Genomic DNA, 23,265 nt, shown 5'->3' on the forward strand with positions numbered 1-23,265 from the left:
GTGGTGGCAGCCGCAGCAGCATCAAGTCTCCCTGCCCCATTCTGCCCTCCCATGCTGAGTTGCACCTGCTGAGCCATGGAAATGGCTCCTGCCCATTGCCAGACCGACCAGGCTGAAGGCCCCTGCTCTGTGCCCCTCTGCTGGCACAGAAATCTGGGGCCCACACATTCTCCCATGCCCCCTTGACACATTGCCAATGGTGTCATCTATGCCCACACACCTCCTGCCACACACCCACTCCCTACACCCCCTTCCCCACACACGCATCTGATGCAGGGGAGAACTGTTGCTGGGAGAGAGTGAGTAAGGGACAGGCAGGAGCTGTGGGTTGGGAGTGAGGACAGGTAGAGGCAGGGCACTGACATGTCAGGGCTGCTCAGCACCACAAAGCAGTGGGGGCTCAGGGGGTCATTTTGGCCTTGCTGGAGGAATTCCACAGAGCAGCACTGTGGGCTAGATCCAAAATGGGACATAGGCACCACAACACTGATTATTACAATGCTTCAACTCTAGATTCCTGCTTAGCAGGATAGAATCCAAGATCTGTTTAGGCCCCTCAGCTTTCTGCACAATACAAGAGGGGAGCTAGATAAGAGGAATGGGGCCCAAATGAGCCATCATGCAGAATGTGGAGCTGTCAGAAGTCAGGACCTTGAGAGTCACCTAATGTATAGGGGACATACGGAGGACAGGGGGCACCTGAAACAGAAGCCAGGTCTAACTCATTCTCTCTTAGGGCCAAATGAGAATTAGGTGGAATTTATTCATGTGTTCCAAATTGACTGTGCTCCTGTGGCCCCAAAGCTACTTAGGTGCCCTGAATGAATCGATATCTCTGTTGGGCTTGAAAAGATCAGGAAGGCATCTTGATTTAGACCTGTGCATATGCCCAGAAGCAATCCAAATCAAGCACCTAAACACCTGCTTCAGCTGCGTTAGGGACCAAATAACATCCACATAATTTCTTACTCCATAAGCCTCCAGTGAGCATGTTAATACTAGATAGACACCAATAACATTCAGTTCAGCTAAAACAGTGACTTCACATTCAAATAGTGGTGGCAGTGGTAGCAATAGTACCCACCTCTGCAAGGATTGTTTATGCATTTTACATTGGACAGTCGTTGGTTAAAAATTGGTAGCAGGGAAAGGAATCACAGTTTTCTCCCTCTTCATCACTGTGCCACATGACTGTTTTCCTCTGGCTGCATGACTTGAATTTTTTGGTTGTGACATCGCCCCTCTTTAACAGGAAGGGTTCGGGTGGCTCTCAACCAATGTAGTTTATGTCCTTGTGGTTCGGGCATGCTCCTGCGAGTTGGGAAATATGGATTTGAGGCCCCTTAGGCTGAGGAAGGCCTAGAATCTGCTTCTTGAGCACTAGAATTAACCACTAGACTATTCTGCAAAAGGTAAGCAACCATGACTGTGGTCATTCAAGAACAAATTTAATATTGCTACTGATGTGAATTAGGCACTGCTATGGGTCCTGTGGATCCCAAGCAATAGGATCATCAATCTGAAGTCCTATTTCAATTCCTAAATGCACTAGTGCCACTTAAGCCAATCTGGTTGTCTACTGCTCTGAAACTCTGCAATTATAGTCTTCCCTTGAATCACACCTAGCTTGTCTAAATGTTCTGTGTGTGGGTTCCACTTTCCCAAATCGAGCAGTTTATGTCGATGTAACATGTAATGTCAATGTCACATGTAATCTTAAATATTAGGACCATATTCAGCGTTGAGTTTTAAGCCTTTTCTCCTGCTAATGCCCCTTTTTGCCACTCCTTAAATCACCCTTTAAAGGGAATAGAGGATAGTCTGGTGGGGAGCACTCTACAGCTGATACAAAATCAGCAAAGCTGGGTCTCACCCTCCGGACTATGGGATGTGCCAGGAGCAAGATGATGGGGTGAAATGTGGAAGTACCAGTGAGCAGTGTGGCCTGGAGATTCTGGACCAGCAGAAGGCTCCCTAAAGGATCTAATGAGAGCTCAAGGCCACTACATTTCTTGGCCAGTCTATGGACTGAAAGTGATTCTCAGATGTTTTTTCTCTACCCCCTAGCTTCTCTGGGTATGTGCTTGGGACACCTGAAAACTCAGCCCCATTTTTACTAGTGACTAGCACAATGAGGACCAAGTCTGATTTTTAGGAATCTGATTACTGCTGCAGTTTAAATATTAAATAGAATTGTTATTTGAGCTTACTGGGAAGACTTTTTTCTGACACTAAACTTGGCTCCTGGCTACAATCATGTAATGCACCAAAGCAAGCTTCCCATGACTGAACTTGCTCTATCTTTGTGGTAATTCAGACTTAGATTTGAACTTAGATGCTTAGGCCCTTCTCTAGTTTCACTGAAGGCATAGGAACTGGCAAGGAAACAGCTCCACACATAATCAATGCATATGTGAATTCCTGCCGTGACATCTAATCTGATGCATTTAATTATAGACTGTTTTCTTAAGGAAGTTTTGTTTTAACAATAAACTTGTCACCAAGACTTTCTTATATTGTTTCTCTTACTGTGTTCCTCCAAAACGATTTGTACTGCTTTCAACATTTTTCTGTTCAATCTGCCAATGTCTACATTTCTTTATTGTTATCACTGGACTGTTGTTTATGGAGGCCAAGAGCCAGTTAAATAAACTCCGTGGAGAAAGGCAAATTTTCTTTAGTCATTTCCTGCAGATATTCTCTTACATTAAATGTTTTCAGCTCACATACCACTTGAATTCTGGGATTCTGCTAGCAAAATAAATGTTACAACCACTCTGAAATGCTTTTGGCTGAGGCAGTGTTTTTCCAGTGCTCCTGGTTAAAGCAGCATTGTTCTGAGGTCAGTATTTTACACACATCATATCTCAATCTGATTGTTCTTGATCTTATTCAAATATTATGGGAAAAATTATATAAGTTGCATATCAATAGTTACAGCCTCTCCCCAGATATCAGAAATGATTCTCAACATTTTTAACAATAGTCTAGACATATTATGGCAAAAACCAGAGCAGAAATATGGGGGAAACAGGAATAAGACATTCTAACTGCAGAATATATAGGGCTATACGATCCCTGCCTAACTAGAATTAAAAAAAAAAACAACTTACCGTAATAGAATTAAGATGTTTAAATCTCCTTGAACAAATTCTCCAAATGAGATGAGATAAAATAGTGGCTTCACTTTCCGCTACAACAATATCTGTACTCATCATTATGTCCACCATTTTGTTGTGTGTTCTAGGTCAGCAGTCAGCAACCTTTTGGGGCTGCAGGCTAACAGACCAGGTCCAGCCTGTAGGCTATAAAGTTGCTGAGCCCTATTCTGGGACATTATGTCTTTGTGAAACAGAGAACAAGGAGCATGGTAGATATGCCTAAATGTAGGAAAACAGGGTGCTATGAAATAATTACTGATGGTGAACCTTAAAAAGCTTGGAATACGATTTGGGATTATGTAAGTATAACTGTTTCAGAGTTTATAGTTTAAAGGGGCAAGACATAGAGGCTAGGAACAGACATTCAAAGGGTGTGTGTAGACGGCACAGGAGTTATAATGTAAACCACCCAAAAATTTTAATGCAGCTTTTTTTTTGGTGCGGTGCATTTTTGTTTGCACAACACGGCATTCGTATTTGCATGAACGGCACTTTCAAGCAAATTAAGCCCCCATTTGTCATTCCCCACAGATGTCAGTAGGGGGAGTCAAATACCAATTTGCAAGACAATATAGAACACTAGTTCACAATATGCTCCCATGTCCCTTCAGTAATTGTTTGATACCACATGGATTGATGGAAGGCATAGTGGGAGGGCAAGAGGCTGAGAGGGAGGGAGGGAGGGATGGAAGGAAGCATAGTTGAGGCCCTCTCAGGTCCAGATGGATGGCCTGACTCAGCTGACTGGCTGAGTTGGGCCATGCTACTCCCTGTCCGTGTTAGTCACTTTTTACCTTTGGAATCTTTCCTGGGCACAAAGCTTAGAAAGTAATACCTTAATTTTCTACCTCCTGTTCAATCTTTGGACCCTGATGCCACCTACAGTGTATGTTCTCTCATGTATGTACCCCATTCTGAATTTGGTGGTAGGTACATGGCCAGTAACCAGGTGCAGGGTGAGAAGACTATATGAAGTGGGCCTACAGAACTTGTGCAAATTGAGCTTGTGCTCAGGCCAAATTCAGTGAAGAAGTCTCAGCTTCTGCCACTGCAGTAGTCAAAGCTAACCAGGAGGAGGAAGAGAGATCTAAGGCAGAGAGCAGGCAAAGCAACCAAGAAGGCCTCTGCAATTCAGAGGAGAAACTCAAGCTTTTTGTGGGGAAGAAGGCACCACCTGCGACTGAAGACCTGCCACTGCAGTGATAGCACATGATTGCAGCTTGCTTGGTGGTTGGTGGTGACTCCAAAAATACAAGGGCGAAACGGAGAGGTGTCATAAGGCACAGGGCAAGTGGGGAGAAGAGCTCTTGGTCGGCAACCAAGAAGAAGGCTTTGTAACCGGTACCAACTCCAGAGATATAATGAAGAGGTGTAAGGCACATGGCAAGTGCTGATGCTTGTACCAAAGCCAATGAAGAAGGCTCAGCTTCTGTGCGAGAAGCAGGAAGGATTTTTACAAGGGTGGAACAGAGAGAGGTCAGGTCAGGATGTGTCTGCTGGATTGCAGAAGATGTACATGTCTACTTGGTTGCTTAGGTGTAAGGCAGAGGGCAAGTGGGCTGAACAGCCTACTACTCAGACTACGGATGTCAAGTGCTAATGCTCGCGCCAAAGCCAGTGAAGAAGTCTCAGCTTCTGTGCAAAGTTGATTTGATTATTTGATGTTTTGATTATTTGATTTATTATTGATTATTTGATTTGATTTATGATTGATTATTTGATGTATTATTTAAACAACCAAGCAGGAGCAGATATGAGGGAGGGACTTAGGGCCTTTTTCCAACAAGTGAGGTTCGGGAAACTAAAATCTAAAGTCCTCATAGAAAAAATTATTTTTAAAGACACACATGCTACAGCAGTCTATGTGAAGAAAGCCTCCACAATTCAGGTATTACACAAAGAGAAAGCCTAAACAGTTGTGGCATGCAACCAGGAGGAAGTAAGACAAGTTCAGGAACCAGGAGGTAGGCATTTCCTTCACCACCCCCGCCCCCATGGTGAAAGAAGTAGGGATGGTTAGTGCATAATCACCTGCCTTATGCTCAGTATCTATCTGCTTTCTCATCTCTATAATTCTATATATAACAGAACTATATCGAACATACATTGGCTACATATATATGAGGACTAGAACTGTTACAGTCATGTATCCTGAAGGAAGTGTTGTCATGCTCTTCATTTTCTCTTTCTTTCTTCCTTTCCTTTCTTCCAATATGTCAAACGAACAGGGATGGATCAGCCTGCAGCAAGCAGTGGAAGGGAATCTGAAAACCGGAGGGAGGGAGGGAATATAAAAAGAATTTTTATTGGTGCCTCTTGTGTAACAGAAATATATATAACATATATCATACATTGGCTACATATATATGGTGGAAGCCCAGGAAGGATGTGTGTGATGTGTACAGACTGATAAGGTAGATCTACTTGCTTTGAAATGCTTTGATAAGGAATTGAACTGTTAAAATTGTTATTGACCATTAATAAATCATCATTAATATTGCCATTAATAATAAACTCTTATTAATATACTACTACTGGAATTAATAGCTGCCTCCTATTATTAGTATTACCTGTTGTTATATTATAAGGCTATAACAGGCAGGATGAAATTCAGCTAAAGTCAATGCATAATAGTTCAGATGCATTCAGCTGGTGAGAGAATGAATCCCGCTTCCTTTCTCTTTCTGCCTCTTGTCACACCAAAAAAAGATGGATCAGCCTGCGGCTAGCAGTGGAAGAGGGTCTGAAAACAGAGGGAGGGAAAATTAAAGGAGCATAGGAATGTGTATTTGTGCCTCTTATGCAACGCAAGTACCTTCACACCCCTAAAAAATTCCACCAGCTCCGTTTACAATAAATTTGAACTAAACAATATGTCCCCCCCAACCAGAGCTGACCCACATTACACCACTGGTCCTGAACCATGGGCAAATTACCGCCCCCGTACAGAGCCAATCCTGTGTGCTGTGGCGGCGGGAGAGCGGAGTTGGTTAGCATCTGGATATGAGGCTGGTGGCGGCGCTGAGGAGTCACCCCATCTGCTCCGCCTGTCTTTGCAGGACCCCTAAGGTGCTGTGCCCGGAACAGTCGCTTGTATTTCTGCACCCAAAAGTATGACCCTCAGGGCACAGACAAGTGAGGTGTCACTTACCAAAGGTGGTGTGTAGTACATCACCATGTCCACTTTCAAGTCGCACATCGCACAGGTGCAGGCATCAAATAGCACTCGAAATAGCAGCCTGCAGTCTCCTTGAACCCTGGATTCGCATTGCTGTGCCCCCCAGGAGCAAATCTCATTCCTGGGCTAATGCCCCTGCTCTGCTGTCATACATCCCTCACCCGTCTCAAACCTCCCTTGTTGATACAGCAAATGCACACCCCGACCTCTGTTCCCCGAATTTATAGTGCTTAAGCAGGGCAATCCCCCCTCCAGCAGTTTTGTTTTGGTGTGGAAAAAAACCCAGTTAGTTTGGCACTGGGCTCAAAAAGAGCGCGAAAAGAAGGTGGAAAAGTTTGTTTGCAAGCAAAGCAGGTCAAGGAAGGCTTTTGAAGGGTGATCCAAAAAAGAGCACAATCGTGAGGCCCTGACTTTGCAGAATGGCTAACTTTCCTAAAAGCAAGCCAGGCTGGCTGCTGGCTCGCCACACCAAGGCAGCCCCCCTATTTACCGCTGGAGCCTGGTGTGTATTGGTGCAAGAGAAATTGTTTGTTTGCAGGCAAGCAAAGCAAAGGTGGAAAATCTAGGGTGTCCCCCTCCTCCCCTCCCTCCGCCATGGCACCATGCAGGAAGCAGCAGGAAAAATGGAAAGAAGTAAATGAACCCAAAGAATGAACAAAATCCACCTTCACAACCAAGCAGTGTGAGGGTGGATATGGAAGCAGACACAGGAAGACAGGAAACCATGATTTTTTATTATTTGCAACACAGTATTACAGCAGCTACTTCGTCTTCTTTGCTTTCACTCCACCATTACCCTGAACCACCCCGTCTCCCTGAAATGCAGTGGCACCCTCCTGGCCCTGTTGGCAGTCACATGGCCCTGCTGTGACCCCACTGAGTTAGGGAGAACAGGCTCGGCTGTAATTCTCGCCTTGTCTTACACAGAGACAAGATGAGTGGACTGACTTTTCCCTTTCGGGTGTCATAGCCATTTATTTAGGTAGCTCTTCACACTCTGAAAGGCATTCTTGTACGTGGCATGCAAACTCTGTAATTTAGCATGGGACTCCTTGACCCTGTCTCTCAAATTCTGCATGGTGTCTTGCACTTCCTCAAGGATGGCATCCTCCTTATGCTGGGACTCATGGAGTTCGTCCCGCCAGGCTTCATTTTGCACTCGGGCTATTGAGGATTCTGCCAAAACCTTGAGTGAGGTTTCACGGGACCATCTTTGCTTGCTGCGAAAATCTCTGCAGCTCTCTGCTGAAATGCTAGTGGTGCACTGTTCCCGGCGGCTATGGGTCACGGTGGCTGCTAAACCAAGAAAAAAGCAATAGTTGCCTTCCCCCCAAGAGGAGGAAAGTACACACCCCCACCCCAACCATGCAGTGTACAAATTGCTGGCAGGCATGCAACACTGGGACACAACTTGTACTGCCCAAAACTTACGAGTACTTGCTGCTCTGGTAACGGATTCACGCTTGCTACTGCTAGCTGCAAAAAATTAATTAAACAATATCTGTGAGAACTGCTGAGAGGTTTTCAAGGGGAAAGAAAAAAAAACCTGGGCATAGTGCTTTTTGAAACCATGGCCTTGGCTAATTAGCAACTCCCTGATTAGCTGAGTGAGAGCAGTTGCTTCACAGGCTGGACACAAACAGGGCCCATATTTCAGATTGGTTGGCCTCCCCTCCAGGGACCTCAGTAATACATCTGGGGATAGCCATCTGATGCATACAGTTTGGATATATACATGGTCAGCCACATGTGTGTAGCTCTGTATCCAGAGACAGAGTACCACTGGATGTGCAAGTACTTCAAAAAGGCCACTTAGGTGAGCAGGAACAAAGAGACTGTCAAGGCCTAGGAGTAAGCAGACCAACTATTTATTGCAACGCTTAATCTCTGGAGCACGAGCAGTTCTTACATGGACAAAGCACCCTCCTCACATCACCCCCATGAGAAACTGTCCAGATATGAGCAGATACCCACTCTCCAAACTCCAGCCTCTGCTCAGGTCCTTCTCTGCAGGTGCAAACCTGTTTTCCCCTGCAAACATCTTCCTGCTTGCTCGAACTGACCACTCTTCCAATGCAGCAGCTGGTAGACACCTGCAAACCCCAGTATCCTCTGTGGACTGTTGGGTGCACCAGTCTGAAGGCACACGCTGGCCTATATTAGTTAGAAAGCATGGGATTTAGAGGGACCACAGACATCAAATGCTGGAGGCTGTGAAGGGGAGAGGAACTGTGGGGAAAGAAAAAAAAAACCTGCGCATAGTGCTTTTTGAAACCATGGCCTTGGCTAATTACCAGCTCCCTGTTTAGCTGAGACCCAGTGGATGAGGACATGCCAATACCTAGTGTAGAAGAAGGAGGTATTACAATTTTCTTGAAGTTTGATGAAAAGTTCTTTCTAAATGCACTTAATTCTGGAGAGGGCACATTACCCTGGGCTGCCTTGGGAGTCTTCCTCCTTATCTCCCTCTTCTTCCTGTCCTTTGAGAAGGCTGAGAGGAATCACATTTTTCTATAGCAATATGCTGATGTCATAAACATAGAATTATGACTTTGACTTCAGTGAAAGCTGCAGCAAAAGGAAAAACAGGTCAGGAAGGGGGAACCTAACCCTCAGCACCTGTCTAACTGAGAAAGGTAATTCAGACTGAACAGTCAAGTTACCTCTGAATAATTGCATTTCCTTCAGGTTGCTTGCATGGCAAGAGGGGACAGAGCAATCCTGAACAAAGTGATATGCTCTCTCCAGGAGGGAAGCAGGTTGAAACATATTGGGGGGGAAGGGGCAATCTGCAGACCTGGCTCCAAAAGCTGCTGCATGCAGGATTTTGTAAAGCAAATGTTACATTGCAAAGAAAGCAAACGTTGCACTGCAAGCATTGCACTGGAAAAAAAACATTTTTGTATCACACCTCCCATAACAGTACAAAGGAAAATAGAAGCTGTTTTTCTGCCTGCCTGCAAAGAAAAAAAAGAAGCTGTTTTCCAGGCATTAACCCCAACTCCCACCCCCCTTGGTGACCATATCATATGCATTATAGTGCATTTTAAAGACTTACTAAATTGTCTTTAAAGACTTGCTAAAGGCTAAAGGCCCTGAGTTTAGTCTTTTTTCTTACAAGACATATCTTGCTGGACCCCACCCTTAACAAGTCCACCCTGCAACTCTCTCCAACTCTTTGCAAGTCTTTCCAGTAACAACCCGCCCCGCCCCCACAGCATCCCCACCACTGAGGCGGGCGTGGTCTCCAAAAATGAACAAACCATCACGAAAAACACATGACACATCTAATATATGAAGAAAAAACTTTACTGAACTAATTGAAAAAGAAAAACTGTATACGAAACTGACAATATTAACCCCCCCCCCATAAAATGTAACAAACTAACACAATAAACATAAAAATGTAAAACAAACGGGAGGGTTTCAGTTCAGTTTCTACTGTTCACTGTTCACTACCCACCCTTCACTGGCCTGTGGGCTTGTCCCCAGCAAGTTCCACCCACGAAAGTTTTCTGAGAGGAGGAAAAAAGAAGAGGAAAAGAAGGGGGGCTTGGTGCACAGTAAAAAAAAACCAGAGTTTTGCCACCCCCCTGACACACTCACACACACACACACACACACACACACACATGCACGAGCGCTCACAAGGTCAGAGGGAAATATTGCCTAAATCTCACCCAGGATGCTACATACCCTGGGTGCCGGATCTGGCAGGCAGCGTCCCGCTGCCCTTGGCCTTGTGGCTCTGGAATGGAATGTGATGATGAAGTTCAGGTTTCAATATTGAAGGAAGTCATGTAACCTCTCACTCCCTCCCCTCCAAAGTTTCAAACTTCTTGCAGAAAACTTACCGTTATGTTGCTGCTGCTGCCACTGCCATCGGGAGCCCTGGCCACTGCATCGGTAGAAAATGGGGAGTGCAGTGCTCACAGCTGGTGGAGGGTACTGGTGAGGCTGGAGGAAAGGAGAGTACACGGCCGGCGGAGGAGGACATAGACAATAGGTGGCAGGGGGGGCCAACAATTAAGAGGGGGTAGAAAATGATGCTATTAATTTAATTGTTCTCCCCCATTCTTTCAATAATAAAAAGAATAATAAAATAAGAATAATTGGTCGGTCCAAGCAAACATGTCCTGACCTGACTGCAGAGGGGTGAGGAGCGAGGCATGAAAGAGAGTAAAAAAGAACACACAGCACCACCTACTGGCTGGAGGCTGGAGTACAGCATCCCCTCATGGTGAAGAGGATTAATTACAAGTCTTCAGAGTCTCTGGCTGTTTGCATGAACAAAATCCACAGCTGAAGCGGCATAACACAAAAGCGACACAATTTAAAACATTTCTGAGTAGTGTTAGTTTAAGATGCTAAATGGACTTTAAAGAGGCGGGAAATCCCAGGTTGTGCAAACACAAACACAATTGCGTCAATGTAAACGGGAAATTTCATTTTGTCTACACACGCCCAAAAAGCTGGAGCTGTAATCAGTCTAAGTTGCATGGTTTCTGTAAGTGGCATAGTTTAGATTGGTAGCAAACAAAACATACATTCACCCTTTGGTGGTGGGGGCAAATCTTAGACTGGGTTCCACCATTTTTAAACTAGTCTCTGGCTGTGTCTACACTTGCTTTTGTGCCCACTTAAACTTAATGCACATTTGCCTAATGCGCATTAAGGTGATTTAGGCACGCGTCAACTTCACATGCTAAGGCGCATTAATGCGTTGTGTGGACTGACTTCGGACTAAAGTTGGTGCCAAGTCAATTGACATACACAGTGTTAATGTGCCTTAGCACGTCTACACATGCATTAAGGTGCTTTAGCTATTCATGCCTAAAACTGCCATTTTTAAAATGCATTAAGGGTGCAGATGTGTAGACCCATGCCCTTAATGCGCCTTAAAAATAGCTAATGCACCTTCAGTTGGCACAAGTAGATGCAACCTATGTGTGCCAAACTTCTGTTCTGTTACAGCTATAGACTGGTTTCTGATCACTTGTACTGGTAAAAGTGTAATGTCTGTACCTGGCCAGAAAAGTTGCATGAAGAGTATAAAATATACAAGAAAACTGTTCTTGGCATTAGCTCTGGTGAGTCTGGTGATGTGTATACTGTAAGGAAGGATTTCCAAAGCAATAGCTTATTTCTGACTAAAATCAAAGAGATCCTGGAATTCTTTCTTTTCCCACTGCTTGAAGGATGTATGGTTTAGAAAATGTGCTGAGTCTCTAAGAGGTCAAAAGGTAACTTGAGAAAATTAATGTGTAAAGCAAAAATACCTAACATAAATCCTGCTATTAAATGAGTCATAGTTTCATGTTTCCCTTATCTTTTCTTTTAAAAAAATAAAATGTAAAGCCAACATTTTGAGGGTGATTCAGAATGCTATTATTTTTCCCATAACTTACAAGAATAAAATATATCAAATGTATAACTAGGAAAAAGGTAGGAGGTGGAAGTGTTACTGACCAAAGCAAGGAAAGGAGACTTGCTTCCTCATGCAGAAATGCTCATGCAGACTAGGAGGTTACACAAACAAGTGACAAGCTAGATACCTAATCATAGCTTTCCCTGAAATATATGTAGTGTCAGGGCAAATAGTAGTATTTGTTCAGCCATGAGGATGTGTTCAGAACCATACAGAAGAGAGATGGATACAATTCATACCCAGAAAATATAACTACAACGTATGCATAATGTAGCTTTCAGCTGAAAGCATATATTTTTGCGTATAAAACAATGGCTTTGATTTCTTAATATTTGTATCACAATATTTAAATGAACTCTATAAATTCTGCTGTTAGCAATAAAGCAGAGGTATGTTCAAACTGGGCTGTCAAACGAGAAGGTACTGGAACACATCGGTAAATCAGAGAGCAGCAAATCATCAGAACTAGAATTCTGAAAAAAAAGTTCAAGATGCATACCTGTGTTCTGTGGTTGGGGGGGTGGCATTTTAATTAGAGTGGCTTTTGGGAGCCATTATAATTAAAGTGCTGCACTGTCTTGTGTATTCAGTGTCCCACATTTAAAAATGTGAGACACTGAATAATGAGATGCTGCAGCACACTGGGGAGTTCTAATTTGAACGCTCCAGCAGACTCAATTAATCAAGTTTGCTCTGACACGTTCTAATCAGAACATGTTGGAGCACATGTATAGGTACCCAAAAGCAGTACACTGATAACAAACATTTTTCATTTTATTTGGAGTCTCATTAAACTCAACTATTTTTCTGGAGCATTCAAATATTGTAGCTATCTTTTTTCCAAGCCATTAGTAATGATCCTGGATATTAAAGACAAGTAAGCCTTACTTCAGTACTAAGGAAATTAGATTAAATGATAATTAAACAGATTTATAAATATATAGGCATGCACTAGAATGTCTTTTATAATGGAAGATCAAAAAAATGAAAAGGTAAAAGGTTTAAAGTATAATAGGAAATACTTTCAAAAAACACAAAACACATTATTAAACTGCAATAACATTTTCAAGATTCAAAAGGATTTGGACCATAAAAACAGCCATAGTTTAACCAGATAAGATACTTATCAAATGCTTAGCTATGATATCTCATGCTTCAGTGTTGAAGCTAAATCATATCCGAAGAAATTCCCCCTATATGCAAAGTAGTCCTTAAGTTTATCATGGGACTTCTTCATGTTCTTCCACAGTATCTGATACTGGGCACTGTCGGCAACAGGTTACTCACTTAGAGAAATGGTCCATCTGGTGATTCCCTGTCTCCTGTTCTGCCTTTATCTCATTGACTGTACTGCTGACATAAACATGTAATCAGAGCACAAATGAAAATACATTTAAAAAATTGAAATGTTACTCCCATTAAAGGAAGTGACTTATTACAGCATATCTGAGTAGAAACATGATATACTGCTGGAAGCCTCAACTACTAGGAAAAAAAGCATGTCCTACTAAGGATTTAGCTGTCTTATGCAAGAGTAACAGGATACCTCCCTAGTAATCCTTTGCTAATTTCTTGGCCTTCATGCCTTGCTTAGAGATTCTGTCAGATGGAATTTTGCTGTAAAGATCTGTGTTTTGTTTCCATGAAAACTTCTCTTTGGAAATGCAAGTTTTCTTCCTGTACCAAACAAAGTATTATTTTTTCATCTGCTGCCAATGATGCAATTTTTTTCCTGCTCATTTTCAATAAAGATAATTCTTCTGCAATCCCCCAAGCACTCAAGCAAGATGGATTGTTGTACAATCTCTTACAGCAGGCTTTTATTTTACTGGAGTCATAAGCAATATGCTACTTTAGCAACAACTCCAACAGAAGAAAGCTCAGAAATAGTAAATTTAGCATCCTTTCCATTCTTTCCCCATTCCCCATTTATCTTGCAGATTTTATAAGGTAAGAGATTCTTTAACCATGCATGCTTTCAAAACGGTGTTGAGAAGTATGTGTGCAACACCCTTTAAAGAAAATTGAAGGAGAAGCCTAATCTTATGACTTATACAGATAGCCGGCCATATCAAGTATGGCAGCCGAGAAGAATATCAGTTCTAGCATCGGTCTAAACCAGTGGTGTTCAACCTCTAGCCTAGATCTGGACTGCATAACCATGTCATCTAGCCCACAGCTCCTAACAGTACTGGAAATTTAGCAGTGGGACATTAATGACAATCAACACTGCCACCACTCTTCTGCTGCCAAATTTCCAAGCCCTGTGGGCCAGATAACATAGCCCTTCACACCAGCCAGGGCTGTGGACAAGTTCTAGCATGGGGTGTAATGTGGCATGCATGGCTGGATCTATGGCTGCAGGCCCAATCTGGCATGCAAGGTCAGGGTTTCAGGCTCAATCCAGTGTACAGAGTGGGTGCCAAATCCAGTTTATAGGTCCAAGGCACAAGGGGGGGGGGCAGGTCATGGATGCCATCTGGTACATGGGGCTGGGGCCAGGGTCTGTTTTAGGTCCAGGCCATGGACATGATCTGGTGTGGGGATCAGGGCCCAATTTAGTGTGTGAGACTGGGGGTGGGGCCATTGGTGCAATATGGTACATGGGATACAGAGCTGGGACTACACTCCAGACCGGTCCCTCATGCCAAATTGGTCTCCATCCCTGCACATCAAATCACCCAATGGACCAAATACAGTCCATGGCACAACTTATCCTGCCCACAGGATTGCCAAAAGTTTGGGCAATATGGGTATAGGTGAGATTTACAATATCACAGGTTCACTTTTGCTGTAACAGCTCCAGGCTTCTCACGTTATCTTTCTCTTTATCTGCCTGGCATAAACATTAAAGCTGTGCAAAGCTTCAGGTGCTGATTCAATTTGGAAGAGATTTGACTCAATTCGGCAGCCAAAAATCCTAATCCAAATTGAATCAGGAGACCATAAAAAGGTCCAAATTGATTCAAAGCTCTCTGAATTGATTCAGAAAAGATTCAGAGACCTTCAGAGATTTGGGCAGTCCCTGTTTGCTGCCACAGGGAGCTGGACCCAGACTCCATGCTGGTAAGTAGGGGGCAGGGAATGGGGGGCTGGAGGAGGGGGAAGGGACCATGGGAGGACCCCACTAGGCCACATCCCCTGCCTGCTCCCCCAGCCCCCCTGAGCATGGGGTGCTCAGCCATGAGCTCCCCAGCCCCTGCCCACTCTTCCCAGCCCCACCCATGGCTGCCCCACCCAGCCCCAGCTCCCAATTCTTTAAAAAAAAATAGCCCCCACTCACCAGCTGCTGTAGCAGCCATCAGGGCTTCTGGGGGCTTGTGGCAGAGCCCCACCCATGCAGCACAAGGCAGTGGGGGCAGCAGGGATCACCCCCTTCTCCCCCCCTCCCAGCCTGGCAGGAGCCCATGAGTCTGGGGCTTTTTTTTTTTTTTAAGAGCTGGGACCTGGGGCCAGGTGCAGCATTCATTGATGGAGCTGGGAGAGTAGGCAGGGGATGGGGCCTGTCCATTTTGGAGATTCGGCCGACTCAGCAATGGCTGAATCTCCGAATCAGATTCAGCCGAATCAATTCAGGACCATGGCTTGAATCATCAAATCCAATTACTGTCCCCCAAATCAGCCAAATCCGAATCTGACATGAATACTAGATACTTCATACAGGTGTAATAAACATGAGCACAACTTACCTTGTGTTTTTATAACTATATTTCTTCCTTAACTTCTACATGTCAGAAGGAGCTGTCAAAGCAAAATTACTCTTACGCCAAGAAGATGTTAGATATTGGGTAAAATTTTCAAAGGCTCTTAAGTTACTGAGTTATCCAAGTCACCATTTTGCAAATGGGACTTGTACCTTTAGGAGGCAATGGTTAATTAAGCCAATTAAGCCACTTTTGAAAATGTGAAATAGGTACATAAGAAGTAACTGAAGAACCTTTGAAAATTTTACTAATTATATCTACTTTCTTAATTACCCAAAAAAGAATGACACTTCAGTCTGTATATATCCTGTTGTATATTTATCATGGAAAAATACAATGTTAAGGAGTTTTCATTCCTTTTTTAACCAGATAATTAAGTCACTCTTGTTTATTTGCCCCATTTGGAAAGAACACTTAATTGCTTCTTTCCAAGGACAGAGATACAATTACAAGTCACTAACTTCTCAAATAAGTCTTACAACTAAAATGCTATAAGGAGTTATTGCTCTAGTGTTGCAGTTGAAAATAGAAGCAAGTTGATAACAAAAATGTTAGCCATTATCTTTTCATTGGTTATAAGGCTGGATGGTGGTCTTGGCTGACCTGTTGTATATATCAAAATAACTTTACCCAGTAATCCATGCAGCCAAGGCATAACTTATTTTGAGCTGTAATTTAGCTTCTACAGAGAGATTCACTTTTGATTTAGGACAGCAGCCCACAAACAGGCAGGTGCTACTCCAGGTGGGATTGTGACAAATGGGGTCAGAAACCCCATGAAAATTCAGTTGAAAAAGTCAGAAAAAGCAATGTTATAGAGTGACTTTAACAGATGATTATGCATGGCCAGAAAAATTTATTTTTAAAAAACACTATAACATTGATATTAACAGTTGAATTTAATTTCTTAAATCGTTCTGCAAAATATTCTTCTCCTGTACCCTCAAGGTGACTGTTAAAAATGACTCCCCAGAAAGTCTTAGGGGTTTTTTCTCTCTCAATAATTGTCATTTGAGATTGGTTCAGATTAAAAATCACCACGAGAGTTTTTTACTCCAAGTATCAGCAGCCAGATGTAAAGCATTATTATTCTGTATCATGCAGAGTATGCAAGAAATGTTCTGTTTCAGTAATATCTTTACTGCATGTGTAAGAGACTAAAACCCAGCCCCACAGCAATTTGGTTCTTTAGAGTTGTAGGAGATTTAGTTAGTAAGGTATGTAAGATGGCTTGGGGACAAGTTGTGACTGGCTCTGAGTGCAAACGGAGCACAAAAACATAAGGGTCGATTTCATTGTGGCAAATAAATGAGTATAGCTATAACTCTTTTCTGCTGTCAGTAGTGGTGTAAGCCAATACAGAAGAGGTGAGGTCAACCTACTGGTTCAACGCTGGCCAGCCAAGTACGCAGAGATATGTCTTGGTTTCCCTTGCAGAGATCTGTCCCAGTTGCCATTCTCCTTGCACATATTCTCTTGCTTTAGTAGTATTAGAGCGCTATGATATACAAGTGTAGATATAGCCATGATGATCCAGGAAATGTACAAAAAGGAAGAGTTTTTGTAATATCTTTTATTGAACCAACTCTATAGTTAGGAGGGATGCTAGACAAGCTTTTTGGCACAAAATACCCTTCTTCAGGTTTTCAGTTAATCAAGTTTTAAAAATCTCAAAATAACCTTTCACCCTCTTCTTTCAGTGGAGTCTATGGCTTTGAAAAGCTAATGCTAAGCCAGCGGATGAGCCCTCCCACCAGCCAATACATTTTTCCTGTCTGGGGTTATCAAACAAATCCAGAACAAAACAAATCATGTTCTTAACCTGTCCTAAACTAGCTTTAACCCAAAGTGTAAACAGTTTTGTGGACAGTTTCCTGTTTTGTTAACCTGAATGTTTAGCCAGGTTACACTTTTAGACACAATTAACTGGTTAATCTCATTTACTGCCACAGGCTGTGGAAATGCAATGACCTTTTCTCACATACAAAAAAACTAGAACTCTTGGTTCCAAAATGATACCTTTTATTAGACCAACTGGAATATAGCAAGAAATTTGTCCTTTTCTGCAAGATTTTGGGATCAAAGTCCTTCATCAGGTTCTGGGAAAAATGTAGATGATACAAGATAGTAAAAAATCCCCATAGGTAGGAAATAAACTTCATTTTTGCACAGAGGGAGCTGAAGAGGGAAGGCTGTCCCTCTGGGTCCATGGGAGTGTTTTTTCCAGTTGGTCTAATTAAAGGTATCGTTTTGGAACCAAGAGTTCTAAGTTTTTTGTATGTCTTTTTGTCTCAGACCAATACAGCTACCAAGTACACCCCTGACAACCTTTTCTCACACTGAGAGAGTTCACTAACCAGAAAACTGGAAAAAACAGCAACAAAAACAAGAGTATACTATCTGCACTATCAAGTGTCTAGGGCACTTGTGGGTACTGTTAAGTAATAATAACAAACTACTACCAGAAGAAGCGGTAGCAACAAGAAGCTCTTGTTATTGTCAAGGATTGCCAAATCTGTAGAACTGCTCAGGTGAAATTTCTCAGCCAGCTCCAAAAATCAGCATCAAAGTGCATACAGTGGCCTTAGGTATATACCACCTTTGCAGCTACATTTGTATACACCTCAGTCCCAACAACAGAGCAGCAGACCTGATTCCAAATACAGATGGAATTGGATGGCTTATCTTAATTTGCATAACACCTCACGTAACATAGGAGAAACCTTGCCATGCACATTTAAAGCTGCACATTGTCAGAATTAGCCACAGTGACAGTGGGTCTTAAAGATATCTTAACTCAAAAAGCTGAGTGTTCAAAATTCACAAGAGCCACTAAGAACAGGCTACATGATGATAAAGTGAACAAACTGCTAGCCATGTAATTATTCTCCCAGCAGGCTAGTCAAACAAACCCCAGCGTGCACTCCTTCCTTTTCAGGAGATGTTTTGACTAAATCTAACAAAATAGCAGCTGAAATCTACAGTTTCTGTAGTCAGTTGCTATACTAATCTGATAGTGTCAAGTTCTCAAAGCGATTGATGATTCTCTTCAGTGAAATTTGATTACCAGGCTGTTTGCTTCTGACTGAGAGGCAATTCCTCTGGAGAAGACTCTGGATACTATAAAGTTTTAACAGGCTGAGAAATCTCCAGGGGAGGAGGAGTTTCTACTCTAATTTTGAAGGCAATATGCAAAGCAATTACACCCCTTCCTAAAGCAAGTGTTTTCAAGTCTCATAAGATACTGATGCTTTTAGAAAACTTCCAAAAGCAAGACACTCATTTCACTTTACAGCCTCAGTTTAACTCTTTTAAGAACAGGCAAAATGATAAATTATAATCTGCAAAATTGTATTAAACTAGTAATAAGCCTTTAGGCTAGTTCTTTTAATACTAGTTACAATGCGTTTTGTGAGAGGAAAACTGCAACAAAACTAGCAGCTTTAGTACACAGTTCAACATTTCCAGCTGAAGTTGTTATGTACAGCTTTATTTACAGTCTTTATTTAAAGGAGTGGTTTTTAGTCTTTTTAGACTCAAGGCACTGCATGTGAGACTCAAGGTACACCTCAGAAAATGCCAGTTCTTAGGGGACCTATATATGTGATGGACCTCAGCTCTGATGCATGCGAGTTTGCTTGTGCATGCTAATTAGTGCACTTTCGAAGCCTTCACATCACATGTATCAGTGTCCCCACATTTCAAAATGGCGGCGGGGGTGCTTTAACTAAAGCTCATCGAATGGACCCCACTGTCATTTTGAAGAACAGGACACTGATACATGTGATGCTCTAGATGGTCTTAAAGCCACTCTAATTAAAGCGCCCTCCCACTCCACCCTGGAGCATGTGTATAAATGTCCTTAGCTTTCACTTGTTTTTTAGACTAAGGAAAAATAATAAAGCAATTCTTCTGTTGCAAATAACTCACAAAGATGGCAACAGGTCAGAATGTTTTTGACACTGTAGATTCTGACTTGAACCCTCCCGGTGTGTTCTGTGAACCAAGTGTAGGTATTTGCCCTAACAGTGTTCATATTGAATAGAGCCCTGCAAGTGGACATCTGGCAAACCTCTTCCAAAATTTGTGGCACTCAGGGGAAGTCCCTAAAGACTGGAAGAGGGCCAACATTGTGCCCATCTTCAAGAAGGGGAGGAGAGAGGGCCCAAGCAACTATAGGCCAATTAGTCTAACTTCTTTCCCAGAAAAAATCCTGAAAAAACTCATCAAGGAGTCTACATGTGATGTGCTTGCAGAAGGTAGGATTCTGAATGACAGTGTGGCAGAGCATCTGCATGCCTGCCACTTTAAGGTTTGAATTTGGCAGTAGAGCAACCAGCAGGTGGGTGCTAGCCTCATCAAGGCTAGCACATGACCCCAGGGGGGCTCTGGAATTGGCTTAGGAGATGGAGCAGCCTCCATTTTAGCCCAGGCCCTAAGAGAGGAAGGCAGTAGTCTGCTGGGGGAGACCAGAGTGACAACACCAGCCGAGTAGCTGCTCAGAAACACCTTGGAGGTAAGGGCAGGTGATATGGGGGTTGGCTGGAGGCTCCTGGTCCTGGGTATGATCTAAAACTGCACCCTGCCAGGGACGGGTGGTCTGGTGGAACTCCCTGTGGTGAGGGAGTCCCCAAGAAATGCCAAGCCAGTTACCTCCCCAGTGAAAGATGAGGAGGGGTGCCTGAAAGCCCCAGCCCCCACCTACAGGCGGGTTACAATACCAGAGGAGAGTGGGGCCAGGGCAAGCACAGTATCGGGGCTGCCTGATCCCTGTGTAGGGGGCCAGGCACAGCGGTAGCCACCTGAGCTGTGAGATGAGTGGCCCTGGTGAGAGGGTAGAATTACCTAATAGAGAATGCAGAATTACCAGAATTAATGAGGAGACCGAATTACCAGATAAGAGCATGCTTGATTACTGGATGTGATGAGGCAGACTTACTTAGGCATTGGTAAAGGCCCTGTGTGTGTCACCCAACTGGAGGCCGGGTGCTAGGCCAGATATGCAAGGCCTAGTGCGTGCACCAGAAAAGAGGCCAGGTGCTAGGCCTAGAAATATCTGTGAGGCATGGGACACATGTAAGGGGAGGTCAGAGCATGTACTTGGCATCAGGAGGGTGAATAATGGGCAGCCTCCCACCTTTGTAACAGCATAACTATTGTTTATTATCAAGGTGTGGTAGGAAAGCAAGGCGCAAGTTAGCCCTGAACAGGTGGCCAGCCGGCACTGAAACCTGGCCCTGTGAGGCAAGCCTGTTACAGGATTTTGTCGCAGACAGGTCTTGTCTTATCAATCTTATCTCCTTCTACAACCAGGTAACTCATCACCTGGATAAGAGAGAGGAGGTTGACATTGTATACCTAGACTTCCAAAAGGCCTTTGATCTGGTATCCCATGATACCAGAAAATTGGAGGATTGCAGGCTTAATTGCTCAGCAGTTAGGTGAGTAGGAAGCTGCAGGGTAGGACCCAAAGAGTCCTAATGAACGGATCTGTGTTGTCTGGGCAAGAAGCGGCCAGTGGTGTCCATCAGGAGTCTGTGCTTAGTCCAGTTCTTTTCAACATCTTTATCAATGATTTGGATGTGGGGGTGAAGAGCTCACTAGCCAAGTTCATGGACAACACCAAGTTATGGGGGAGCATGGTCACGCTTGAAAATAGGCTGCAGATGCAAGCAGTTTTAGACAGGCTGGCAAGCTGGATGGATCAGAACCAGATGAAGTTCAACACTGAAAAGTATAAAGTGCTCCATCTGGGGACAAACAATTCCCAACATACTTACAGGCTCAGGGGTGCCATGCTGACTAGCACCATGACTGAAAGGGACCTAGGGGTAATAATAGACCATAGTGTGAACATGAGCCATCAGTGGAATGCTGTAGCCAGGAGGGAAACCACTACTCTGGCATGCATCAACTGATGCATCTCAAGCAAAACCAAGAAAGTGATTCTTCCACTTTACTCAGCATTGGTGAGACCACAGCTGGAGTACTGTGTCCAGTTCTGGATGCCGCACTTAAACAAGGATGTGGAAAAGCTTGGGAGAGTCCAGAGAAGAGCCACCCCTATGATCAGAGACTTATAAGGCAGGCCATATGAGGAAAGGCTGAGGGACTTGGGCCACTTCAGCCTAAAAAAGAGAAGGCTGAGAGGGGACTTGGTAGCAGTATACTGCTACATCAGGGGAATACATCAAGGGATCAGCAAACAACTGTTCACCAGGACACCCTTGGGGAAAACCAGGAGTAATGCTCACAAACTCCTGGAAGACCATTTCAGGCTTAACACTAGGAAAAACTTCTTCATAGTTAGGGTGTCCAGACTGAAATAAACTCCCTCCAGAGGTGGTGCAATCGCTTACCCTGGAAATCTTCAAGAGGAGACTAGACGGTCACTTTGTTGGGGTCACCTGACCCCAGTTGTCTTTCCTGCCTAGTTCAGGGGGGCTGGACCTGATGATCTTGTGAGATCCCTTCCAGCCCCTTAGAATCTATGATACATCTCATGGCACCCCAGGATATTTTAGTATTCTAGTTAAGAATCACTGACTCAAAGGTTTGGGTCTCTGTAACCCATGACCAATTTCAATATTGGTCTCTTAGGAAGAGATACTGAGGTCAATGCTCCTGCTCATCTTTTATTGACTTCATAGAACATTTTGATTTTAGGGGAAATTAGATTCCTGAATGCCTTTGGAAATCTGGACTCCAGACCCAAGTATTTCCTAGAGAACTAGGTCAGCATTCTTTTTACAAAATATATCAAACATGGAGCCAGGAAGGCTCTTAACAATTCCTAAATTACCTAAATTATAGAAATAAAATTCTTGTACATTTGAGTCCTCCTTCTGCAGCCATGGGGCCAGATCTTCAGTTAGCATGAGTCAGTAAAGCCCCATTGAAATAAATTGTATTGAACCTAATAACTTGTGTTTTTAATGGAGGCATATATTTCAGAGAGGCAGAATAAATAAAGGAATGATGAGAGAAGTGAGTTGAGTGGTTTATGACAGGAAAATGCCAACTTGTGGAAAAAATTTGCAAGACAGCGATAAGGCCAATGCTACCTATGGATCAGAGCACTGGTCAATAAAAAACAATAGTTTTCCATGATAAGGGTTATGGAAATGAGGATGCTGAGTTAGATGTGTGGAGTCAGCAAGAAAGATCACATAAAAAATGAAGAAATGTGGCAACAGACAAAGTTAATGTCAACAGAAGAACTTCATAGGTTGCATAGACGTTAGGGCTAGAAGGGACCTTGAAGATCATCAAGTCCAGCACCCTGCCCAGGGGCAAGAAGTCAGCTAGGGTCGAAGGATCCCAGCAAGATAAGCATCCAAACGTTTCTTGAATGAGTCCAGAGTAGGTGCCTGCACCACCTCTGGAGGGAGTCTATTCCAGGTCTTGGGGACTCAGACAGTAAAGAAATTTTTCCTTGTGACCAGCCTAAAATAGTCTTGGAGGAGTTTGTGACAGTTTGTCCTTGTTTTCCCTTGGGGCACTCTGGTGAACAGACATTCCCCCACATCCTGATGCACTCTCTGTATGTACTTAAAAGCAGCCACCAGGTCCCCCCTGAGCCTGCATTTTTCCAGGCTGAAGAGTCCCATGGCTCTCAGCTTCTCTTCATAAGGCCTGTTCTCTTGCCCTCTGATCATGCATGTGGCTCTCCTCTGGACTGTCTCAAGCTTCTTGACATCCCTCTTCAATTATCAAGCCCAGAATTGGATGCAGTACTCCAGCTGCAGCCTCCCCAAGGCTGAGTACAACAGGAGGATGACATCCTGAGATTTA

General features: G+C 43.6%; 1 protein-coding gene across 1 annotated transcript; it reads right to left on the reverse strand.

Annotated features, from left to right (window-relative positions):
* Positions 1-7,058: 7,058 nt before the first annotated feature.
* Positions 7,059-8,831, reverse strand: LOC149870556 (uncharacterized). Its single transcript, XM_090036488.1, has 5 exons — positions 8,771-8,831; positions 8,634-8,680; positions 8,314-8,493; positions 7,771-7,815; positions 7,059-7,635 (listed from the first exon to the last, which is right to left on the reverse strand). Exons 3-5 carry the CDS (start codon positions 8,378-8,380, stop codon positions 7,304-7,306), a joined length of 444 nt encoding a protein of 147 aa, XP_089892614.1. The 5' UTR covers positions 8,381-8,493; positions 8,634-8,680; positions 8,771-8,831; the 3' UTR covers positions 7,059-7,303.
* Positions 8,832-23,265: the final 14,434 nt, after the last annotated feature.

The sequence above is a fragment of the Crocodylus siamensis genome, chromosome 2, assembly GCF_052110815.1.
Source record: "Crocodylus siamensis isolate JL-2025a chromosome 2, ASM5211081v1, whole genome shotgun sequence".
In the NCBI taxonomy this organism is placed as follows: domain Eukaryota; kingdom Metazoa; phylum Chordata; order Crocodylia; family Crocodylidae; genus Crocodylus; species Crocodylus siamensis.